This window comes from Kogia breviceps, chromosome 4 (genome assembly GCF_026419965.1).
Source record: "Kogia breviceps isolate mKogBre1 chromosome 4, mKogBre1 haplotype 1, whole genome shotgun sequence".
NCBI classification, from domain to species: Eukaryota; Metazoa; Chordata; class Mammalia; order Artiodactyla; family Physeteridae; genus Kogia; species Kogia breviceps.
In genome coordinates, this window is record NC_081313.1 from 110,820,899 (window position 1) to 110,846,570 (window position 25,672).

The 25,672-nt window shown below is 52.0% G+C and overlaps 1 protein-coding gene across 9 annotated transcripts in view; it reads right to left on the minus strand.

The window, feature by feature from the left end:
- The window catches only part of FSTL4 (follistatin like 4), a 444,888-nt gene that overhangs the window by 54,555 nt on the left and 364,661 nt on the right, over window positions 1–25,672 (minus strand). For 6 of the 9 annotated variants that reach the window (XR_010840231.1, XM_067031634.1, XM_067031629.1 and 3 more), the window contains 2 exons: window positions 13,885–14,051; window positions 468–591 (listed from right to left, as the gene is read on the minus strand). Coding sequence is in view for 8 of the 9 variants with exons in the window: in XM_067031634.1 (XP_066887735.1) it covers window positions 468–591; window positions 13,885–14,051 (291 nt within the window). In the remaining variant the exon portion in view is untranslated. The remainder of the gene's footprint in view (window positions 1–467; window positions 592–13,884; window positions 14,052–25,672) is intronic. The other 3 variants (XM_067031630.1, XM_067031632.1, XM_067031628.1) reach the window with 1 other exon arrangement.

Genomic DNA, 25,672 nt, shown 5'->3' on the forward strand with positions numbered 1-25,672 from the left:
AGTTGGGTCCTTTTGAGCGCTAGCTGCCTGGACTCCTTTCTTGGCCCCATCCCATAAACGCTGCGCTTTCCTTCACCACAACCCAGTGTCAGTAGACTGGCTTTACCTTGAGCAGGCAGGTGGACCCAAGTTCGGTTTGGTAACATCACCTACAGGGCACACTCCACATTCAGCAGGGGCCTGCTGGAGATGCTGGGTGTGACCTGCCTAAGTGACTCACCCCCTCCCACATTGACTCACTTCATCAAAGGAGGCTTTGGGGAAAGCCAGACCAGGAAATGAGTTGGCAGACTCTGCCCCTGCCTGCCCACCCCCCTCCCCAGCCCCTCTTTACTCACAGGAAAGATGGGACATTTTGGGGTCAGGTATTTCTTTAAGAAGGCAGAATGCAGGAGGGGAGGAGGGTTGTTCTGAGCGGCGTTTGGGAACACTTTGGGGGGACAACATGCATGGAGCCATTTACTAACCATTCACCTGCAGGACGTGGGTCTGGAACAGCTGCTCGTAGCCAGAGGCATGGCAGGTGTAATTGCCCATGTGGATGGTGGTCACCTTGGTGATGTAGAGGGAGTCGTCCTCTCCAAAGTCCTGCTTGGGCAAGGAAGACAACAAGATTGGCTTCTCTGTTGAGTAGCCTGGGAAGGATAGCCAGGTCTCCGGTTTTGCAGGAAAACAGAAACCCTGTAGCTGCGAGAGACTTCCTTTCTGCCTGGCCCCCTTACTCAGCCGGAGCTCCCTGCAGGGCTGGGCAGCAGGACCTCCATGTCTCTTCCGTGTTGCTTGCCCAGACCCTGCACATCCTTTTAAGATCTTGCTCACCTTCTCTGTGAGGTCTGGCTTGAACACCTTCCCCAGCACCCTCCCTCTCCATTTCTACAACTGGGCTCACCTGCCCCTCCTGTGCTGCTGCTTGGCTAGTTTCCTGGGCTCTTGTCCACCTGTTGAGAAGCTCTGGAGGGCGGCCTCCTTTAGGGTCAGCCATCTTTTTCTTAAAGGGCCAGATAGCAAACGTTTTTGGCTTTCTGGGCCACAGGATTTCTGTCAACTACTCAGCCCTGCCTTGTAGCATGAAAATAGCCATACCAATGCCTAAATTAATGAGTATCACTATGTTTCAATGAAATTTGATTTAAAAAAATGTGGTGGGCTGCCTTTGGCCCATGGGCTATAATTTGCCTACCACTGGTTTAGATCTCACCTCCATCTCCAAATAATTTCAGGCAGCTTACAGAGATCTGGGTAAGCTAAGAGAAGGGAAGTTGAACTCTGAGGAAAATGAGGGCAAACAAAAAACAAGGGCAGGCATGTACTAGAGAGCAGGAGGGGCTGATGCCAGGGGTTCCATGAGAAATGGCTCAGTAAGCCTTGTCCCTATGACCTCTGCAGCCTCACAGAGTGGGATCCTATTTGGCCAGCACGTGGGGAGGGATGGGCAGGAGGGGGCTTTGAGCTGGTCAGAGTCCCCTGGTGAGCTCTGGGCACGCAGCACTCCCCCAGGGTCTTTCTTTAGCCAGCTGCCTTGTCTCCTGCAGAACAATGCACAATGCTGCCTCTGTCCAGGTACCAACTGCAGACATGCTGGGGAATGGAATTACCGGTGTTTCAGGGAGACCTTTCATCAGGTTTGGCTTTAGTTACCAAACATCTCCGAGGTGTGGTGCTCAGAGTTGATGGGACAGAGGAGGTCCTGGCTCCCTGGTGAGAAACAGGGCTGGGCAGTTCTAGCTGTGAGGAGTGATGGGGGAAGCCCACTGCTGGCACTCAAGATACTCAGGTTTTAGCTTGAACTCTGGCACTGACCAATGTTCCCTCATCCCTCTGGGCACTGGCTTCCCCACCTGTAAGTTGTGGATAATTTATATGCCCTATCTGCCTCCTGGGGTGATGGGGAGATCTGGCAAGAGAATGCCCACGAGTACATTTTCCAATGTGGGAAGTGTGACATACATGGGGGCTGCTACTTATCTTACTATTAACAGAAGATGAAAAACTTCTCTTGACCCCCTGGAGACAACACCAAACCATCCCTCCCGTCATTCTCCTTGTCCTTCCTGAGCTTCCTTTTTCCACAGAAGCAATCTCGTGGCAGGAGGGACGGAAGGCCACCAGTCAGTGTGGCACAAGGATTGTCCAAGGGCCCGGCCACAACCATCATGAGTCCTTCAAAGATGCTTTCTGGCTAATTAACCCAATGAAGAGTACAGGCCCAAGAAAGGTTTGGGTTAAGGCACAGGTTGGAAGGTGGAGAGTGGATGCATGCAGCCTGCTTTTAGTATCAAGGAAAAAATACTCAGAAGTGCTCCCAGTGGAGTGAAATATTGGAGAAGGCTGCTGTAAGAAACCCTTAGAGTTTTCTCTGAAACATTGCTCTGCTGTAAAAAGCCCCATTCCTATCATGCAGTGGAAGCTTCTCTAATAAAAATAAAACACCAGATAGCTTATTTGTCCTGTGCCATAACAGAGTCATAAAGGATTCATACCTGAGTTGCTTATGAAAAGTTAATGGTTAGTCAGTTCTGGGGCTGACGTATTTCTAATCTAAGCTGTTTCCTGTGTCAAAACCTAAATCTACAGGAAAATACATTTTGCTTGGAGTCTCAGTGGTGGAATGACATCTTGAAAGAGGACTGGGGAGCTGGGCGCGGCCCCACCTTGGGAAACCTCAGTACCTCACTTGGTTGGTTCCTGGACAGACTCCATCCCAAAGGGCAACACCAGAGCTGTTTGTAAGGGGTTTGGTGCTGGGGAACCCCTGACATTTCCCTCTGTGCTGCCTTCTTGAGCCTTCATACCCACAGCCCTTCCTCACAGGAGGGCCTCTGTAGTGAGTCTCAGGTTCTGGCACCCCCTGCTCTTCTTGCCACCTCAGCGGGGTTGGGTGGTCATGGGACCCCAGGCTGAGAAGAGCCCCCAGGCTGAGGTTCCCACAGATCAGCTGCAGAGTGGTGCCCAGTAATAACACCAGCTCACAGTCTCCACGAGCTAACTGTGTGCTGGGAATCCTGACATACGTTGCTTTGTTTAAGCCTCAGAAAAAACCCTGAAAACCATAAAGCAAAACAAATGCCCAGTCCCCATGGGGTGAGAAAGTAGAGCTCTCCTATGCAATATATTCAGAGTCTGACCTTCTCTCACCACCTCCACTGCTACTGCTGTGGGCCAGACGCACGGTCCTCCGCTGCTGCCCCTCTGCGCCGCAGCCAGACCACGTCCCCCTCACTCAGAGTCCCAGCCCTAGAGGGTCTGCAGGGATGACCCGCCGTCCCCTCTCCACCCCGCCTCCTTCCACTCTCCCTTGCTCATTCCTCTCCACCATGTGGCCCCTTGCTGTTGCTCCAACATGCCTGGCATCCTGGCCCCTCAGGAACTTTCTCCTTGTTGTCCCACTACCCCAGGACTATCAGTCTGGCTTGCTCTACCTCCTTCTAGTCTGCTCATATGTTGTCTGCCGGCCCTATCTGCAACCCCCATGGAGCGCCTGGCACTTACTCACTCCCATTTAGCATACTGTTTGCCACGTGTCTCCCCAGCTACAATGTGAGCTCCCCCCTCTTGCCTGGTGCTCAGTGCTGTGTCACCAGTGCCTAGTGGGGCCTGACACAGAGTCAGCCCTCAGTAGATATTCGCTGAGCAGACTGTACAAGGCGCTGAGCTAGGCTCTCTGCAGGGGCTGTGCCCTGGTTCTGGTTCTTCGGGTTTGACAACGGAGGCGCCCACCTCCTGCCTTCTTGTGCCCCCAAATGTTACCAATCACAGGGGTCCAAAGTAAGTGGCTGGTGGGGAGGCAGAGAGTTGGTCTCAAATCTTGTCCCTGCTTTCCCACCCTGCCCCCTTCTCCATGCTGCATCCTCGGGCCTGGGCACACTGGGAGGGCTCAACTCAGTGCAGCAGGCAGGGCCCGTGCGTGTAGTCCCAGACTGGGCTGATGGCTTCTGGGAGCCCCTAACAGAGTTGCTTAACCTCTCTGTCTGTTTTTCCTCACTGCTCCTGGGAGCAGAGGCATATCCCTTGGTTGATCACTCAGGTGTGGAGGTGTGTGGGTTGCCGGATGCGTTATGGCTCTACTTTGAGCACCTAACTCATTACCAGCCTGTGAGTTAGGCTCTGGGGAGAACCTGACTCTGTACTAAATAAAATAATGGCTCTGGGCTGAAACAATAGGCATCATATAATTATAGAAAAAAAGGGCATATTATTTTCTGGAGCATGAATACTGGCTACAGAAATCAAAGTTACTTCACTGGATGTAAGGAAATTACTTTAAAAATTGATTTATAAGAAGTTACATAAAACTAAACCTGCAATCCTTCTTCTCCTGAAGGTTTTCTGAGGTGTGTCTGAATGCTGCTATCAGTGCTTGATTGCATCTCTGTAACTGTCTTTTTATGGATGGCTTTTTTTTCTTTTGCTCTGATGTGTAGAAATGTATTAGCAAAATCAAGGTTCCTTCCAGAAATAAACAGATGCCAGATTAGACCATTCTTTGTATTGATGCACATCTGTCTTTGGAAAAGAGACAGTTTTACTTAAAGATATGTTTTTTTTGCCTTTTAAAAAGCTATTTTCTAAGTATCTTCCCTTAATAAAGTAATTAAATGAAACTTCAGTATTAAACAATACTTAAGCAGAGGCAAGATGGGGGATGTTGTCATAGTGATACATGTGAGTCAGGTTTAAGTAATATGAAAATGAGCCATCAATGCTGATTGTTTAGTGACTAAACGTTAGACACAAGGACTCCAGAGTGATTTCAGAGGTTAGGTTAATGGTACTGTCAGTGCTACAAAGTTTAGAAACATTTATTCAGAGCTTTTCTAGCTCTGCCCTTCTCAGGAGCACTCTTGGCTCTCTCTGGAGAGGATGGAGTAAAGGAGAGGGTCTATTCCCCCAGGCTGGTTTGACTCTGGCCCCCAGAATTTCACTAACCCTAGCAACCCACCTGCACAAATGCACCCAAACACTGAACAATGCAGCGCCTTCACGATGGCCAGTCCTCAGAGATGTCTGCACTCACATGAACACACACATCCATTATCCAGACCCAGCAAAGAACAGATGCATCATTGGTGGGCACAGACAAACATCCTTGTGAACACAGGCAGTAAACACGAGCATGTGTGCACACACATGTTCCAAACCACTGCTCTCTCTACACAGCTGACCCCTCGGACTCACACTGGGGTTCCCGTGTTGGTCACCTCTTTCTAGCCCCTCAGAGGACAGACCTGTCACTCTGCGAGGGCCTGCAAAAGCAGTCCTCTTGATCAAAGTCCTCTTAAAAGAGAAGTCCCTGCAACTTGAAGCAATGCCTAACTGGCCACTGAGCCCCCAGGGGAAGGCTGCTATGGACAGTCACGTTCGGTGAGAGCAGCCTGGAGTGGGTCTGTCCTCCTGCCCACTCCCAGGCCTGGCCCAGGACAGGGAGCCACAGGTGTGGGAGAAGGCACTGTGGGGAGGCTCCGGGCTTCCCCAGGACTGTGGGGAGTGTGCAGTCACTTGCTGCCTGGGGTTTATGTGGTCAGTGCCAAAGGGGAGGCACCTCATCTCTCTGTGCACCCCTGTCCTGTGCCCATGTGTGGCATGGTACCTGGTGCAGAATGGGTGCTCAGTTAGTGTTTGCTGAATGCACGGAGGTGTGTCAGCCTAGAGTGCTGGCTCGTGGGGAGCCATAGGAAGTGAAGTGAAGAAGTAACGTTACCCAGAGAGAAGTCTGGCCTTTGCCCTCAGCTATTGGGAGGTGAACTCTAGGCCTTGGGATGTGCCTTTGTTTGCTTGAGCAAACCAGAGCATCTAACAATGTGATTTATGATGGGAGCCCTGCACCACATGGTACCAGCTCTGCCTCCTGTCTCCTGGCTGGATACTAGGGGTCATCCCCGTGGGCAGTATGGGATTGAGTGCTAGTGAAAGCTCTGGACACAGACTTGGGTGAGATTCCCTGGTAGGTATGTTGTTACACGTCTATGCTGGGAGCCATGACCGCGCCAGGAGACAATGGAAGGTCCGCATTTGGACCCCCCTGGACTCTGTCCTGTGGGCTTCTTCTCCTGGCTGATTTTATTCTGTACTCCTTCCTGATAATAAACCATAACTGTGAGTATAACAGCTCTCAGTGAGTTCTGTGAGTCCTTCTAGTTAAATTATTAAACCTAAAGGTAGTTTGGAGAACTCCCCAAACTTGAAATTGATGTCGGAGTGAGGATGTTCTTGTATGAACTGCTGTCTCTAACTTTGTAATTGGTTCCAGAACTCAAATGGGGGAGATTCTGACCCAGTTTTGTGGATGCTAAGCATTTGCCCTGGGGACAAGCTTGAGTGTCTGAGTGCACACAGGGGCCTGGGTACCTGTACGAGAAGGCTCACGCCAGAGACACTGCTTTGAGCACCAGCTCGTCCATCCCCAGAGGCCAGAGGGCAGACACCTCTTGACTGGCCAGGACTCTAGAGTATATCACGTGGATGGGTGGCAGCTCCTGGGGCCTTCCCACCTTCCCGATGGGAAGGGACTCAGGCGCTAGACTGCACTGCAGGGTCAACTGAAGTTCCACACCATCTCGAGCCTGCTGCCTTCATCTGGGAACCCTGCAACCCTCCCCCCGGGGGCCCCTTGCATCACGAGTCCGCAGGCCTAGAGGGCCTTACCAGCTCCTCTAAACTGGATCGCACTCCCAGCCAAGAAAGCCGATAGGCATTCTTGCTGTTCCGGAAACACCCCAGGGAGGATTTGATCAAATTTCCTTCCATGGCTCGTTTCAGCGACCGACAAGGCTTGCAATCAGGAATTTTCTCCTGCTATGGTGTTTAAAAATCTTCTACACCACTGGAGGGAGTATAAACTGGTGCAACTTTTTTGGAGGGAGATTTGGCAATATCCATCAAAACTGAAAACATGTCCACTCTTGGATATAGTTATTCCACTTCTAAGAACTTATCTTACAGGGCTGCTTACACACATGTGCAAAGAGGTGTGTATAAGGATGTTCACCACGGTATCGTTTTCATTAGATAAAGCCTGAAAACAGCCTGAATGTGAGCTCCCCTGTGTAGGGCTTGGGGCTCTGCATTCAGGGTCCGGAAGCTGTATCAGAACCTTCCTGAGGGACTCTACCTTTGAGATGGGGCCAGAAAAGGTCACTGAGCACAAGTAAAGCCTTGAAGATAGTTCTATTGAGACAGGCTGGGGACCTGGGCCCCTTTGCTGCAGTGCTTGCACCGGGACACACCTCTCCTCGAGCAACAGAATACAAAGAAACTGTATGGGACTAAATAACTGCGTGCATGCTGCAGTTGGGGCAAATTCCGGACGAAAGATACAAAGAGGCCAAAAAACCCAACTGCCACTTTTGAAGAGCCTGGAGCAAAACCAAGGGGTCGGGAGCAAAACCAGGGTACTGCGCATACCCTCTGCACACAACACCACCGAAGGGGTGGGCAAACCATGTAAGCTGGCCCTCCAGCCCGACGCCCCCCCCCCCCCCTACTCTCACCGCATATAAAGAACAAGCTCGCGGTTCCATCCCACTCAGCTAGTGAGCCAGCAAGGGATCCTGTTGTTTGTTCTCACTCTCCGCTGCTGCAGCAGGGGCCCCAATAAAGCCTTGCCTGAATTTCTTGTCAGGCCTCTGATCAATTTCTGTTGATTAAAGAGGCCAAGAACCCTGGTCGGTAACACTATGGGGAAAGAGGGGTGATTCTGAGGAGGGCACTGAGAAACCAAGGCCAGTGGAGGTATTTGGGAGGGCAGAGACCCCCATGAATTCCACAGGCTGTTGTACCATGGGCCCGGGCCCTGTCTCTTGGAGAGCTCTGGCCAATTCTCCTTGTGGTTTGAGCTCATCCAAAGCTCAAAAGAACCGGTTGTTCATCTGTAACCAGGGTTTTTGACACGAGCTGGCCAAAGGCTTTGAGTGCTTCAAGTATACTGTTTTCCAAGATTTTAAAACAAAATGTACCCAAGTGTTTAATGAGATTATTTTAATGCAGAACCTACAACCACTGTCTAGAATGTTGCAAACAGCTCTCCATGCTAATCAAACGCCTCTCATCTTTTTACAATAGATTCATGACTGGTTCATACAAAGACAAAAATTAAATGAGTCATGAGCTCTTAAATCATTCTCTTTTGGTCTTTTTAATAACTCACTTCCAAAGAAGAGCTGGCTGAGAGCATATGCTTCATTAGAGTTATTTGTTCATGGTTTTACACCATAAAGGCATGGGGAAAAAGTGAATCTTTTAACACATCCTTCAAACACTGCCACAAATAATTTCTTTTAATGGGTTTTGTTTTTCTGCTTTTGTCACTGTACTCTGCCTGGCGACATCTGAAAGCCCCCAATAGGGAGATTTGGTGAAAGAAAAAAAAACAGCAAAAAAGAGTGGCTTTTTCAAGTCATTTGCAATATATGGGGTTTGCTATAAGCCTTTTTTTTTTTTTTTTAAAGAAGAATACAATAGAAACATTTTTCCTCTCCCTGAGAATATCTCGGCCAAACAATTTCGTGTGCTGGTCTCAGAGCCTCCTGCCTTCTCTTTGCTGTGGCAGAGGCTGGTGGCTAACGAGACCTGGAGCACCAGACACACAGGCTACACCAGGAGGGGACACATCCACTGGGGCTCAGACACTGCAGCGGTTAGTTACTGTTGAAGCAGGAGGCAGGCCCAGCTGCCCCAGGGTGAGGCCTTGGCAATGCTTGGTGCTATGTGCTGTGTCCTAAGAGCAAGGAACCTAGGGAGCTCTGGCTGGGGTGTGCAGGCTGGCTGCAGGCCCTGGCAAGTTCCTGGACCCTCTGACTAACAGAACCCCACTTGCCTCACAGGGCTGCGATGAGGATTAAATGCTTGTGAGTGGACTAGCATGGAAACTGGCTCCTGGACACAGCAGTGGCTTAGTACCGATGGTGGAAACACCAGCATTAACACTAGCAAGGATTCAGGAGTCAGCTATTTTCTGGGACTTTGGGGATGTCTTCTCCCTGCTTCTCCTCCCCTGATGGGCAGCCCCTGTCCTTGGGGATATAAGGGACAGTGAGGAAGACAGTTACGAGGGGAGGGCAGGTGACATTGTTGGGGCAGGGCGTGAAGACTGGGTTTGGGGATGGTCACTTTACTTCCTGAGTAGCTACCGTGTGGTCTGGACAGGGCGCTGCAGCCTGGGATGGGTTCCACTTCTGCAGAAAGTGAGGCAGCCTCCCCCTCACCTCAAGGACACCTCGTGTGGAGGCCAGGGTAGGGCGAGAAGTGTATGGATCTGCCTCAGAGATGGGCCCCCACCCCAGGCCCTATGCCTGTCTCAGGGGACAGGCCTCGGGAGACAGGAAAGATGGAGGCTCTGTGGTCCAGGTGAAAAAGCAAGGTTCCTGGCTCCTGTGCAGGGCTCTCATGCCCCACACGTCCCTGCTTCCCACACAATTTCCTTATCACAGCACTGTATGACCCCAGAGCCCAGAGAGCCCTCAGGGGGCACCTGGCTGGTCCCCTTTCCGCTTGGGTACCGGTGGTGAGAGTCATCTCCCTGCCTCCTAAGGCAGAGTCCTTCCTGAGGGTAAACTTCCCCTGCGGACTCTGGCTGTGGCCCTCCAGAGTGAAGGGCTGCCCTCCCCCACGTGGCACAGGGCTGTCTGAGCAGAGCAGGGCCCCAGGCTGGGCATGCTGACCACAGGTGCACAGTGCATGGCCTGCGGGGTGCGGGCTCGCCCAGGCACGTTGGCATAGGTGCTCTACTGGCTGGCAGCCTGGCCCAAGATCAGGGCAGGTGGTGCTCAGGGGGCTGCTGTGCCTGTCCCCTGTCCTCAACTTCTGAGTTGGAGCAGTGGCCGTGGGTCCTTGAGGGCTGAGGTGGGGGCCACAGGGCCAGGTCTGAAGCCGCCAGACCCACCACTGCTTCTGTAAAGAGCCCAGCAGCTGGCCAGGAAGTAAACAAATTACAGGCCGCCCTTTGTGAGCTCTGGGGAATGTGTATGAGCAGAAACTATTGATTTCTTATCACACAAACAGAAGGAGGTATCATAATCCAGAGACCCGCTGCCAGGAGGTGAGGCAGAATTCCCGCCCCTCCTGGGGGGCACCTGTCTTGGGGGCCTTTGCACTCCTGGTACCTAGTGCTGCCCTCTGCTTGGGGGGTTTGTTTTCCTGGGTGGGGCTGAGGCAGGGCCCCTCATGGCCTGTGCTGCAGTGAGGCTGAGGCATCCTGCAGAGGGGGGCTCAGGCATCCCGGGGGCGGGGCACAACAGGTCTATGCTACTTTGCCCCCTCGAGGCCGGGGAGAATGTCTGCTCTATGCTCTGGCACAGGGCTTGCCACTCGCAGGCACTTATTAAGTGAATCCAGAGGATGGCTCCCCACGTAGGCCATCTGGACGGCTGTGTGCACGTTGGTGACTCCTGACTGCTGATAGCGACATTGCTCACTGGGGAATCCAAGTGGCTCCTTCTTGCTTGGCTCCAGGCTAGAAGGGTACATTTACTTTCTGATCAAATATTATTCTGATGCTTGAGGCATCCTTGATGTTTGCAAGTCAGAAAAGTTTAATTACATGTGTCATTAGCATGGCATTCTGTAATAGCTCTGTGACTGAATTCATTAACAGAATTCTTAACAGATAAGACAAGACAAATTAATATTTTGTTGCCCATGAAAGCCTCTCATTAAGAGAGTAGTGAAAAAGTGATTAATATTTTGTTGCCAATCAAGATGTCTCATACAAATGACAAAGAAAGGAGACCCACACCTCTCGGTGCTCTCTAATCTGCCCGCCTTGGGTTTTGTAAGCTGATCAGCTTCCCCTGTTTGTGCAGCATTTCAGAGCCAGTCGCTCATTACAAGGCCTGTGATCGTGTTTCATCTCTGACTGTGGCAGGTGGGGGAGGGCGCTGAGATGCCACAGGTTGGGGCGCTCTACAAACCCCTCGATCCCTGATCTTTGCTCGACCAGGGTAGCCCCCCCTGGGCTTTTCTCCTTGGCCCATCTTGCTTCAGAAATGCCCTGTGAATCCTGATGACCCAGCTCTACCCATCTCCAGCCTGATGTCCTCCTGGGGCTGCTCTCCTCACTGTCCTCGGACATGCTCGGCCTGAAAATGCCCACGCAAGGAGGACAGCCTCATCCCTGTTTCCCCGCAGGCTCAGAAAAGGTGGCGGCCCTGGACTTGTCGGAGGTGGCTGGTCAGTGTCTCCCTCTGGATGAATCAAGGCTGACCTGAATCAAGGCGACTACAGGCAGCCGGGGCACCCCAGGGTCACATCTGCCTGACGGGGAGCCTCACCAGACTGCGCTGGTTGCTGTTTGGGGACTCAGGCTGCAAGAGGTTGAGAGTGTTGTCTGGTGGGAGCAGTAATATAATAATAATAATTAGTAATATTATGAAAATGAGAGTGATAATAGTTAGCATGGAACATTATATGCTAAGAATTTCATGTGTCTCTTAATCCTCATTATAACCCTATGAGGCAGGATCTATTATTTATCCCTTTTCCACAGAGGAGGAAACTGAGGCCTAGAGAAGTCAAGTGCCATTTCCAAGGTCACTCAACTAGTAAGTGGCAGAGCTGAGACTTAAACCCAGGTCCTTTTGATCCCAGAGCCTGGCCCTTCATGAGTAGGCGGTGCTGCGTCCCTCCCCTCTTAAAGGCAGGTGCGTGTGTGTGTGTGCGCGTGTTGTGTGAGTGTGTTGTGTTGTGTGTGTGTGCTTGCACGCATCGGGCAAGGACCCCTGCGGGGCTGGCGCTGCCCTGCACCCTCACTGGGGCTGGGGTTTCTGAGAAGCACAGGCCCCTGCCTGCTTGTGGGCTGCTGACTTGCCCAGAGCAGCAAGTGTTTCCTGGGAGGTAACAAGAGGCCATTAATCTCCAGTTGCACCCACAATTACCCAAATTGCTAACCTCACTGTGGAAAGTAGAAATTCAATTGAGCTGGTGCTGGAGGCATGTTCCGAGGGAGGGGAAAGAGACTCAGAGTAATTTAATTAACCGTTGCCAAGTGCATTAAGAGGAGTTCTGCCTCTGCCTTTATTTCTAATGTCTTTAAATAGAGCATCAAGCAATGCACATGGATGTTCAGACAGACACAGCAGGACCTGACCTAGTTCTGAATTAATTACTACTGGCCAAACATGGTTAAAAGCTGACAACCCACCTTGAGAGAGATAAACACACAAATGTGCACCTCAGCACACACACGTGCACATGCACAAATACACATACAGCGTAGTCTTTAGAAACAGGACAGTGCCTTCCCTTGCTAAGATCGCAGACAAGCCCTGGGCACCTTAGGCTCCGAAGATGAAGAACTCTGGCCACCCAGCATCTGACCATCAAACAACCACCAGGCTTGTGCTGGTACTGACATTCAGAGATGGGTGGGATATAGGCTATGCTCACTATAGTGGGGAAATTGCAAGGAAACCATCCTGCCTGGTGTGACAAAGGTGGGAGAAGGGCACTTCTGCCCAGCTCTGCCCAGGGTGGGACTCTAGAGTGACCCCCTCTTCCCATCTGCTTCCCCCATGTTCTCCAGGGCACATCCAAAGGGGCCTAGAGAATAGCAGAGTTCCAACTTTGTGGTTCCTGCAAGATTAAACGCTGGACCGCTCTCCCCACAAAGCAGTCTCAGAGTTGGAAGGGATCTTCAAGGTCATGGGGTTCAGCTGCCCTCTTGTGGCTAGCAGCATTGTTTACCATGATCCTGCTCGAGCTTGTATGCCTCTAGGGATGGGGAGCTCACTGCTCCTGTGATGCTCACTCCATCGCGGGGCAGGGCTGATGGCTGGAATGGTGTCGCATCTAAGCAAACCAGTTGGTCTCTTTTTGGTCCCTTGCCCTTTGTGCTAGTCCATCTCATGGGTCACACAGCCCAGGCCAGCTCGCTCTGCCCCAGCACCTCCCTCACCACCTCACAGCAGCTACAGGAACCGACAACTCATCCCACAGGTCTTCCTTCTTGGGGCCAAACAGCCCATTCTGGGTTGGCCTGTCCTGAGCCAAGGAAACCAGGGCTTCCCCTTTTCTGCCTGAAACTTGTATTCCTGTCACAGTAGCTCAAGACCTGTCAGCCATCCTGGCAGCGCCCTGTGTGGGTGACATCACTCCATCTTCTCACATGAACTCCCAGGAAGCCACCTTATCCTGTGCCAAACCAGGGCCAGGGCATATTCTTGACTCAATCCCTTTATTCCTCAAGTCCAGTAGAAGGGAGGCACCGATAATGTTGCTCTTCTAATAGATTAATTCACTGAGGATCAGTTTAAGAAACTGTCCAGTCATAAAGGCAGAGTGGGGTGAGGCTGGGACCCCAGTTGCGGGGTGCCTGGGCCTTCAGAACCCAGGAGACCCCCGTTGCTCACGTTAGGCTGTGAGAGCTCTGGAGCTCTCTTCTGCTCAACTCATCACATCCATACTCCCTCTCCCAGCAAACAAGGCTCCTGGGCAGGCCCCTCTGGCCTGATCTTATTTCCTTTCACCACCCTGCTGCCCCTGCCCTCCAGCCAACCCAGCCCAGAGGCTCACCTCTGCCCTCCACATGGAATACCCCCTCCTCAGCGTCCAGCTGTCTGTATCCTCCCTAGCTTCAGGGTCCAGAGTCTCTCCTGGGCGGCACCCAGCCAGATGCTCTCCCCTGCCCAGGAACCTCCTGCCCTGCCCACCGCGCCTCCCCTGTTCACCTTATTCTGGGGCTGGCTAGCAGCTTGCAGCCACCATCCATCCTATTCTCTGCACGAGGTGGGACTGATACCTCCAGACACCAGACAACAGGCTGAATGGCACCAATGTGGGATGTGAAAAGAAAGCCCTCTGGCCCTGCAGCTACCACATGGCATCTCGGCATCTTGCACAGTTGGCTTCCCTGGGAGGTGTGTCTGAGCTCAGAGTCAGAGCCAGGTGACTTACATTGATGTCTTCCAAATCCAGGAAGTTCAGGGCCAGCCCGTTGCGCTTCCAGACGATGGGTGGCCGCAGGTCTCCGTGAATAGCGCAGGTCAGCACTGTGCTCAGGCCCACGGTCACTGTGGCCACACTGACCCTCTCCTCAGGGGCGAGGCTGAGCTGTACCACCTCTGCAGGGAAAGGAGAAGCTGTCAGCTGTAGACCCAGGGGATAGAGTCTATACTTGAAGGGATACAGCCACAGGGATCTACTGCAGGTCAGGGGCCTCGGGCAAATCGGGCAAATTCCGGGAGCAGGAACACTGTCCACAATGTGCTGACTAAATGTACAGATGGACACACCTCCTGGGAGAGGGGCCACAACTTATGTTAAATGCTCAAAGGGCTGTTTGTGGCAAATCAGGTCAGGAACCACAGCGAGCGTAGGGGAAGCATCTGGGCTGTGGATCTGTGAGTCAAGCTAAGAGTGTGGGCTGCCCCTCCGAAACCAGGGAGCCAGGTGTGCTGGCCCTGCCCCGTGTTCTCCAGGCCCCCTGGAGTCAGGGCCTTGCCAAGTGCTGTCAAGGTCTGCTGGCTGGGCCGACAGGTTTCTCACCCACCTGGGGGCAAATTAAAGGTTGCACTGTCTGAAGTCTGGGGAATGAACTGGCTGACCTTTGAAGGTTTGTTTCTGTCTAAGGATTCTCTGAACTTGGATTTGGATTTCTGCTCAGCCACCGTGCACTGTAGCCTTTAATTTTTTGAAGTGTACTTTGGGCTGTACAAATGATTAATCCTTGCCATTTTATACTTGATAACTGGCATTAAGACTGATCATCCGTCAGGCAAAGAGGAAGGGTCTAAAATATCTCCCTGCAATCACAGGCCTTTTGAAATTCTCAGGATTAAAGAAAAAAATCAAACTCAGGGTATTCATATGCCAAAATGGGATGAGGCTTGGAGGGGGCGTCACTAGCTCACTGACTGGACTACCCCTCCACAGTTCTGCCCCCAAATCTACTTGGGGAGCTTGGGGAGGCAGCCAGAAGCAGCATGAGTGGAGGGAGGGGGCTGGCTCTGGGGGCCTGTGTTACTCTGGGATGTCAGCAAAGACGCGGGGACCTGGGAGCCTGACAGGTGTGGAGCAAGGCACAGAGTTGGGACCTGAGCTCTGTGACTCAGCTGGACACTTTGGAGCTGGGACCAGGCAGCACATCTGTGCTCACACCCTCTTGCCAGTGTGTGTGGGAAAGGAGGAGGCGAAGGGGAGCAAAAACAGCTGTAGGTGCCACGCACCGCAAAGCAGGTGCAGTGAAAGCAGGTGCGCTAAGGTCTGATCCTGAGCCCCAAAGCCCTTTCCCCTCTGCAAACATTCAATGGCCTGGCCCTGGGCCCACAAAGAGGAACAAGATATACACTAGGTGCTTAATCAGTGCTTGTTGGATGGATGGATGGATGAAAAATGGGGAAAATGGAAATAAAGAAGGAAAAAAAAGCAAACAGGCCAGTGGAGAGGGGACAATCACACACAGGAAAAATGTGACTCCTCCTGAAGGAGCCACATGAAGAAAGATAAGCACTAAGTGACTGATTCAGACGCAACCGGCATAACATTTTACAAACATTAAAGTGATGCATTTCAAGTTCCCTCTTAAATCATGTTCTACTTGCTTCCCTCCCAGTTCTGAGTCATGAGGCTTATTGCTCAGGGCTGAGAAGCTGCTAACCCTCTGTAGCAAGACCCAGGCTCTGGAGATTCAGAGGGGTAGAGAGAGGGAGAGAAGAATTTGCTAAAATAGTTTAGTTCCCACCGTGCCCAAGTGCAGAGGAGACAACTCTTTCTCCTCAGAAGAGCCACAAGGCTCCGTGCTCTGTGGAAGTGGGAGGGGGTGTGGAAGGCCCCCTTCGTCCCGGGTGTGGGGGAATAAGGAGGGAGACAGCGGGAAAGGCAGAGAGCATGCCTGTTGGTGTGCGGGTGAGGGGAACCACGGGGGGCTCCAGGAGGAGGCTGCACCCTCCCTCAAGCGGCCTGCACCCCACCACCTCAGGCAACCACTAAGATGTGGCAGAGAGCCAGGGCCTGCGCTCGTCTGTCAGAGCCCCCTCGGTCCCTCGAGGCATGGAGGGGCCCAAAGGTTCCTGGCTGGGTCAGGGTGTGCTCTGGGCCTCTGTACCAGAGGACTGCATCGGACTCTCAGACCTGGGCCTGATGGAACGGCCTCCAGACCTCGAGGGCGCGTCATGCCAGTGGAGACTCTGGACTCCACTAGGCTGAGAGTGTCCAGACCAAGAGCACAGCAGGGCTGACCTCTGCCGCGGGTGCCTGTGGACAGCGCGACCAGGGGTCCTCGCAGTGGGGACCAGAGGTGGCAGTGGACAGCCGCACGCTTCCCTCTACACTCAGAAACCAGCTTGGGGAGCTGGGAATTGGAGACACAAAGCATTTTTATTAGCTAGGGCATTACTTACGTGGACTGTTAAAATGATCAGCTCGGACTAAGCTTTACAATGGACTGAACATTTAGGGACATTTTTCTCCCAGTGGTTGGTGGGTGGGGTGTGTGAAGCGGTCAGTTATGTTACAAAAGGAACCTATGTTTTCTTTGCACGTATGAGCACCAGTGAGAGTAAAAGTAAAAGGCCAACTGGGAAGTCAGGGAGGGGCCCTCAGAGGAAGCAGGACCTCCCCTGGGCTCCAGAACTCTGCTTTTCCAGGTATTGTCCCTCTCACCACCTGCATCTCATCTCTAGGGCAACTGATCAAAACGAGACTCCTGCCCCTCAAGCCCAGGCTGGTATAGACCGTCTGGTGGCAGGATGGGCATCAGGTTTTTTTTTTTTTTTTTTTTTTTTTTTTAATTTTTTTATTTTGTGATACGCGGGCCTCTCACTGTTGTGGCCTCTCCCGTTGCGGAGCATCAGGCTCCGGACGCGCAGGCTCAGCGGCCACGGCTCACGGGCCCAGCCGCTCCGCGGCATGTGGGATCTTCCCGGACCGGGGCACGAACCCGTGTCCCCTGCATCGGCAGGCGGATTCTCAACCACTGCACCACCAGGGAAGCCCCGGGCATCAGGTTTTAACAAGCATCCAGGGGCTTCTGTGGTACCTGAGGCCTGAGAGCCACTGCCTGAAAAGATTGGGGTGTGGCGGGAATGGGGAGGTGGAAAGGGAGAATGTGGGTGCAGGTGGGGTCCCGGGGGCCTTAATTACCAGTCTAGGAGCATGGGAATGTAAGATTACGTGCAATGTAGGAGCCCCTTCCTCCATGTGGCCCCCAAAGTCTTGCATTTTAAACAGTTGTAGAAAAGTGGCTGGAGGGGCCTATAGCACAGGGCTACAAACCAACCAACCAACCAACCCGAGTGGGAAGCCTGTGTGGCTCGCCATCCGCCGCTGGGAGAGCTGGTTCCCGCATCTTTCCTGAGTGCACCCTCGAGCATCTGTATGTCTGAAGATGTGTGATTTTCACGGGAAAGACGCATGCAAAATTAGAATGCACGAATACTGACAAAACCATAATTCTGCTCCTGTCAGCTACACAAATATTAACCAAACAGCAAATATCTGGGTCATTTAAAGTTTAATTAAATAAATGTTTTATTAGATTTAGTCCATGTCAATATTCCCCAGATCCTTTTAAAATTCTGGAGAGACTTATGGCAAATGAACTGCTCCTCACTCTTGGTTAGTTACTGTCCAACACGTGTTCCCCGGCAGGCCCCATCTCCCAGGGTGATTTCCCAGTGAGGGAAAGATGACGCAGCATCACGGCCTGGGGCTCGAGCGAACTGGGCAGATGCCTGGCCATGGCCCTGGACGCCTGGCCTCCAGGCCTGGTTCTGCTGGTGACACCTGAGTGGCCTCGGGCAGGTCCCTTCCTGTCCCTGGGCCCCCAGTTTAGACATCCATATAATGAGGGATTGGGCTAGGAGGGCTCTGGGGGCCCGTCTGGCTTTCAGGCTCTAGGACTCGGAGCGCACGGTTCTGAACAGACGTCCCTGCTCACTCTCCCCGGTCCTGCCGGGAGCTGCCCAGCTGCTGCTTCCCTCAACGCCACCTGCCTCTGTTCCTTGCCCACTTGCCGCGATGGTACAAGTGATGCCTCAAGTGGCAGCGTGAACAGTTGCCAAGCCCACAGGGGCTTCCCTCCCGATATCCCCTCCCATCCCTCTCCATCCAGGTCCTCAACAGCCTCCTGTGTGGTCACCCCTCCAGTTTGCCCCTTCTGCCCGCGAGTGTCCTGGTCACCGCTTGGAGTACAAGATATATCACAGCCCTGCTCAAAAGCTACTAGTGGCTCCCCATCACTCACAGATTCACAGTGAATTGAGAACAGTCTCCGACCTTGCCTCACTTTCTCCTCCCAGGTGACTCAACATGGTACCCACTGGTCCCCATCCCATTGTGGTTTGGCGCCTAAGCTTGCGCCTACTTGGCACCTTCTACTTGTCTATTCTGAGACTGTCACACTCTTGGTCCCCATTTCCCGGATGACCTCATGGGATGTTTCTGGGACTCTGAAGTCTTCACATAAGGAGACACTTGGACAGACACTGGGTGAAGATTCAAAGAAATCATCCTGGTGAACTTATCATGATCTTTTCAGCCTTGAGTAACAGAAACTCTCAGAAATGCTCAACTAGCCTAGGGGAAAAAAAAAAAAAGAAAAAACAAGAACGGGGATGATCTTAATGCCTGTAATTGGGAAATCTAAGGGGGTGGAGGAGGCTGCAAGCATCCAGGGCCCTCAACAATGGCACTCTCTGCGTGGCTGCAAGATGTCCAGGGGTGGCCCCACCCTCACATTGTTCCTGTACACGGGATCCCGGAGAAAGGGCCCAAATCCTTCCTGAGAGCTCTGCCAAAAAAGCACGGGGGGAATCTAATTGCCCAGACTCATCTCCTGCATTCTTTCCTGAAGCAATCAACCAGGCCAGGTGGATGGAGTACTCTGCAGTCGCAGGACTGATCGACCCACAGGCCTGGGCCATGTGGTCACCTCTGGGCCGGGTGCTGGGTGGTTGGGGGTGGGGTCAGATGTCACGACAGAAAGGGTGTGCTGGGCAGATCAACACCCTATGACCCCCACAGAGACACAGAGAGGGCCCCTTCGGTCCCCTCCATTCCTTCAAAGCCCCGTCTGGAAGCCTCTACATGGTGCAAGGTGATGATGGGACGGTGGCTGAAGCCATGTTGTGAAGACAAGGAGAGTCATCAGAAAGAAACCTGATTTCAGTTACCACCATCTGCCCCCAACCTGGAGAGTGATCTGGAAGGGCTTTGTGGTGGTGGTGTGGCAGAGCTGAGGGGACCCCACAGTCCTCTCGAGCCTCCCATGGTGATGGGGACAGGAGGAGGGCCAGGCAGCCTGGGATTTGCGTAGGTGGCCCTCTTATGTGTTTAGTGAACACACTGACTGAACTTCTGCTGTGGGCTGAACCCCACCCCTGCCCAGGCATGTCTGTAGAGCAGGGGACTCAGATATGTCTGCACTTGGACTCTGCTCTGGTGGGGCCCAGTGTCATGGGAGAGGGTGGTGGAGAAGCCACACTGCAGCCCTCCAGGGAGCAGCCTGCGGAAGGGTCGACAAGGGATCCTTCCAGCTCTTGGCTTTGGCTCTGCTGCTCCCATGGTGTTGACCATCTGTGGTCCCATGGGCCACTCTGTGGGAAGTGTCCCTAGGCTTCTGGCGGACCAAGCAACAAGATATGTCTTGTGCCCAGAGGATGGTGGGGGCAGTGACAGAGGGCTGGGCTGGGGGCTGTCAGGTCTGGGGTGACAATGCAACTGTAGAAAGAGGCTGGTGTCCCTGGAAAGGGAGGGCCAGGGTGGAGAGCTTGTCTGGCACTGCTAGGCAGAGGTGGACATAAAGAGACGATGTCCTTACTATAAGAACCAGCACTGGAAGGCTGCCTGGTGTGTAGGCAATTCAAGGAGGGCAAGGGAGATGGGGGTTCCTCACAGCTTGGGACATCTCTCTCCCTATGGGCCAGGCCTTCAGACATCAGTCAGCTTTTCTTTATTCCTGCTGGGATGAAGAGGCTCAGGTAGCATTGCCATGATTGTCAAAGTCAACGTGGGTTGCTCAGCACAAGAGAGACCTTCCTGCTTCACTTGAGGCAGGAGATAGATGGGCCCCAGGCTGAGCAGCTGGAATCTATCCCCTATGGACAGATACTCCAAGATAAAGATAATGGCAGGAGCAAGGAGGAGCTGAGTCCTGCTTGGATGAAAAATAAAGAGACTACATATTTCTCATTCTTGAGGTCAAGGAGATTGCCCAAACTACACATGCAAAGAAAGGTTCCTCGGAGATCAGAGAAGGGAGGGGGCGTCAGACCATAATATGTTCTGTCAACTTCTCAGAAACCCTTGCACTGGAATCCATCTTGGCTAAGAGATGCACACGCACACAGGGGAGGGCCCTGAGTCAGACCAAATATGGACTCAGAGCCAGGCAAAGCAAGATGATTGGCCAGAGGAAACCCAGAAGAACTGTCCCCATATAAGTGATTTAAACTACCCCAAAGGTGCAACTCTTTCTCTGAGGCAACCTATGTGAGTCTATCCACACATACTTTTTTCCTCCTAATAAACACTTTACTTGTTTCACTACTTTCCATCTCTTTGATGAAATTTCTTTCTCCAAAGCTGAACTCGTCACTAACCACTGGCCCTGGTGGTCTAGTGGCTAGGATTTGGTGCTCTTGCTGCTGCGGCCTGGCTTCAGTCTCTAGTCAGGGAACTGATATCCTGCTTTGAGATGCTGCAGGCCAAGGCCACCCGAGATCATACTCACCAGGCTGCACGTCAGCAGGGGGTCCCAGCAGGGCTGTTTGGCCCTCCCGTATCTAGTACAGTGCCTGGCACATGGCAGGTGGGCTTCAGGTCCAGTCCAGGGAGACACCTCCCTGGCTCCCTAGGCCCTTCAAACTACAGTGGGAACACCCTTGGTTTTCCAGACACAGCCCTCACTCTCCTCCCCACACACGCACTCTCCCTGCTCCTTGGAGCTTGGAGAGAAGGGGCAGCATGGGGGATTAATGGGCTCACCATGAGCAAGCGAACAAGCACCCTGCCTAGAAGCAGGAGGCCATAAAACTTGAATTGTGGGAGAACTGGGTTTTAGTTCCTATTACAGCTTTCCCTTAATCTCAGGCGCTATTTCTCACACTGACTTGAACTCGATGAGACACTCATAAACCCATCAGCACCCTCTCAAGCAGGCTTCTGGTGCTTCACAGCAATAGAAATTAAATTTCTTAAATTCCTGTCAAGTTGGTGTTCGTTTCCTTATGCTAGAAATGCATTAATGGAACACATTCCTACTGGGACATTTGTCATTTTTCAAATGATGCTCTTGGTGGAAAGACTCTGTTCAAACCTCAGTCTACCGGCCCCCACATCCCTGTGTTGACTGAGCTAGGCTCAGGGGCCGGCTGGAAATGAGGGAGACCTGGAGAGACACCGCAGGCCAGGCGCTTAGAGAGCTCTCTGCAGTGATGGCATCTTTTTGCACTGTTCTCCTCTGGCAGTAATGTGCTTCCCCCGTGCCCTGGGGAACACCCCCTCCCCGGGTGGCCTGCGAGTTGCCAAAGGGGGTGTGGCCCTGTGTGACAGACTCTATTAATCTGGTCTTATTCCTGTGACCAGGGCTACACTGTGAAATTGGTGAGTGGAGCAGAAACCAGGGTAGAGTGTGCATGCCTAAGGTCACCTGACCAAGTAGGGGACAGGCAACATCTAACATCCCTTGGGCCTGATGGCTTCCCCTGGCATTTACAGGGTGGGGCTGCTTTGGCTCGCCCCATGAGGAGGTGATGGGGGTGCTTCGTGCCTCCCCTGTTCTCCTCCACCAGAGCCTGCCTCTCTGGGCTCCCTTCAAACATCTGCCGAGATTGTGGGTGGGAGGCTGGGAACAGCTGGTCTTGGGGCCTTTCATCTTGACACGCATGTTTTGAACACTGGGGTGTGTCTGGCCTGGACAGGTGCCTCTGGACCAGCCAGACTTGCACTCATCCAAAATTTCTTGTTTCTTTATGCATAATCAGGTTTAATTTTTTGTGCCACTGTCATATTCCCTCTTGCTTGCTTCATTTTGGGGATGGTAATAAACGTACTAGTTAATTACCTCCAGGGAATTCCCTGGAGGTCCAGTGGGTAGGACTCCATGCTTTCACTGCCAAGGGCCCCGGTTTTATCCCTAGTTGGGGAACTAGGATCCCACAAGCTGAGTGGCATGGCAAAAAAAAAAAAAAAAAAAAAAGAAAAAAAAATTACCTCCAGATCTGGGGGTAATTTCCTTTCTCAGTTGACTTATGTTGTGTTTGGGGTTGCTTCAACCATTTTTGCAGTTCAGTTATAAAGTTCTACTTTCTGAGGTAAACAGACACCCTTAGAAGCTGCATGAAGACAGAGACCATATGTCTTTTCTTTCTTTTGTATCCCAGCACCTAATACAATTCCTAGCGCACAAAAAGGCTTAATAAGTAGTTTTAAGCAAGTGAGTGATTAGGGCAGTGTTCATTCAACAATTATATACTGAGCACTTGCCAGGATACAGTGGGTATATGCTAGCAAGCAGAACAGGCCCAGAGCCTGCTAACCTGTGACTCCTGGCTCAGCAGGGGCACAAGTGTCATACGGAGGGAGAGTAGGCCCCTGAGCCTGTCGACAGACCCTGGTGCAGAGCCCTTGGCTCCTGCAGAGCCTGACTGTCCTCTTTTGGTAGAGCTCCCTGTTTGCCCAGGGGTGGGCCCTGCAGGGGTGGATGCAGAAGGTAGACCTATGTCCTGCTCCCAAAGAGCCGCGGTCTGGTATAGCCTTCTCTTTGTTTGCAGGAGAGGCCTGTGTGGTGCCAGGTCAGCTGGGCATACTCTGAGTTCTAGGGCTCTGTTTTGGCCTCCTGTGGCCAATGAACCCTTTCAGCTTTGGGAAAACTAAACCACTGTGGGCAGATGAGGGGAGGTTAGAGGTGAGCTCAGCGCCCAGAGACTGTGACACCGTGGCACCCTGGGGTGCCACGGGTGTGGCAGGCAGCAAACGCATCACTGGAAGCATGGGATCAGCACCAAGTTTCAAAGCCCAGGGCCTCCTGGTTAGCAGGGTGCGTAGCCTCCATGGTGCCTCCCTAGCTGGTCTCTGTGGCCTGGGGGAGCCTCAGCCAGGCCAGCCAGTCTATGTAATTCCCACACCCTGCCAAGTCAGCTCCCAAAGGGGATGGAAGCACCTCTGCTCAAGATATTTGCAAAAGGAAAATGTTTTAACCAAAGTTGTCTTTTGGTGACTGTAGGGAAAAGAATGTATTGTCTTAGGTAATTGTATACTAGTTACTCGGAATTTGCAAAAATTCATACAGATGTCAAAGACTGGATCTAGAATCTCCTGGACAAGCTGTTGATGGAGAAGAGCAGACAGCTTTTATCTAACCAGCACGAGGGTGCCATGCTATGTGTTCCCAGATGCCGGTTCATTTTCCAATCTCTGAGCACTCATTAAGACTATTTCCCAGCCCCTCTTGGAGCCAGGATGCAGTGATATGACTGGTTCTGACCAAAAGAATTTGAACATGCCTGGCTACACAGGCAGTCATTATGATGGTTAATTTTATATATCAACTTGCCTGGGCCATGGGTTGCACAGAGAGTTGGTTAAACATTATTCTGGTGTATCTATGAGACTGTTTCTGGATGAGATGAACATTTGAATCAGTAGACTGAGTAAAGCAGATTGCCCTCCCTAATGTCCATGGGCCTCATCCGGTCAACTAAAGACCTGAATAAGACAAAAAATCTGAGTAAGAGAGAGTTTCTTTTCCCTGATTGCCTTCAAGAGGGGACATAGGCCTTTTCTTCTCTTCAGACTTGAACCAAGACAACATCTCTTCCTGGGTCTTGAGATTGCTGGCTTTCAGACTGGAACTTACACCACTGGCTCCCCTAGGCCTCCTGCTTACTGACTGCAGATCTTGGGACTTCTCAGCCTCTATAATCATGTGAGCCAATTCCTAAAAATAAATAACTCTCCATCCATCCATCCATCAATCCATCCATCCATCCTACTGGTTCTGGTACTCTGGAGAACCCTAACTAACACAGTTATCATCCACGCTCTCATTTCCTTCCATGGAGACTGTATGGCAAAGCGTTTTGTGAGAACAAAGAACAAAGTAGTCTCCTAGTTGCTGCTTGAGGAGAGCTGCCTGACCCTATCAGACCTGATGAGGGTGAGAAGTCAGTCTTTACTGCATTATGCCACTGAGATTTTAGGGTTTCTATAGCACCTGGTGTTGATTACCTAATACATAACACTGCCCCCCCCCCACTAAGAGGAAGAAATATAAGTTAATTTACTTCCACTGAAGAAATTGTAATGAGATGTGGAAGGGACTGTTGGGAGGGCAAGGCATTCAGGTCAGGAAGCCTCTGAGAATCCTCTGACAAGAGAAGATCTAACTTCTGTTCCAATCCCCAGAACATCTGTCCAGGGATCTCATTCTCTTATCCCATAGCTATTACTACTGCTTTCACTATTAGTGTTCAAACTCTGTGCCCCAGGGAGGGGGCATCTAAGGGTGGGATGGGAGAGAATGTGTAAATAAATTACACAGTATAATATGCTCTATAGGTAGAAGGAACAAGATGCCAGGAGAGAATATCAGGGGAGCCCAATCAAGATGCAAGTGGAGACATTCAGCATCAAGATAGTGGAGTAGTAGGACATGAAGCTCAACTTCTCCCACAAATACATCAAAAATACATGTACACTTGGAATGATTCTCATAGAATATCTACTGAACGCCGGCAGAAGACCTCAGACTGCTGAAAGGGCAAAAATATTTCCATGTAACCGGTAGGAAAAGAGAAAAAAAAAAAAGAAAGCAAGAAAGGAATAGGGACGGGACCTGCATCCCTGGGAGGGAGCTGTGGAAGAGGAAAGGTTCCTGCACCCTGGGAAGCCCCCTCATCCGGCAGGGAGATTGGCTGGGACAGAAGGGGAGCTTCAGAGCCTCAGAGGAGAATGCAGAAGCCAGTCTGTGGCAGCCAGAGCAGAGGGAGAACTACACAGATGGTCAGTGCCGCTGCCCTGCTCTCTCCAGCCTAAGAGATGCAATCGCCCATGAGGGCAGGGGCTGGAGGCTGGAACTCGGGCTTCAGAGATCAGAACCAGGAGAGGACTGAGGTTGGCTGTGTGGAAACAGCCTGGGGTGGCTGGAATCCTATGTGACCACAACAGAGGATGTATGCAGAGGAAGTCTGGGCTGCCTTAGAGGCCAGTCGCCATTGCCTGGGGGGTGCCCAAGGGGAGAGGTGGGACCCAGATTGTAGCCCTTTTCCCTTTGTGCACACTTGCAGAGGGCAAGACACTGCCTGCACAGGCTCCAGGGGCAGTTGTGAACCATCACTGCTGCTCATCCAAACACCAGGAGTGGTCATGAGCCTCTGCCACTGCCCTCGCAGACTCCAGGAGTGGTTAGGAGCCACATCCACTTCCATCATGTGCTCTGGGGACGTGCCTGAGCTGCCACTGCTGTTGAGAACCCCAGGACTGGGAACCAGCTGCCACATCTGTACACTCCCTATCAAGGGGATAATGACCAGCACTCCCTGAGGAAAGAGGCGACAGGCATCCATACTAAAAACAGCCCTCAAACCAAATATATTAAACCCACACAAGCTACACAGGGGCACCCTCACATATAAATAGTCCTCCAAGACCACAGTAGACAAGAGAATTTCTCTGAAGGAACAAATAATGAAACAGACTTCTTCAGTCTAATAGACACTGATTTCAAAAAGGAGATAATGAAAAT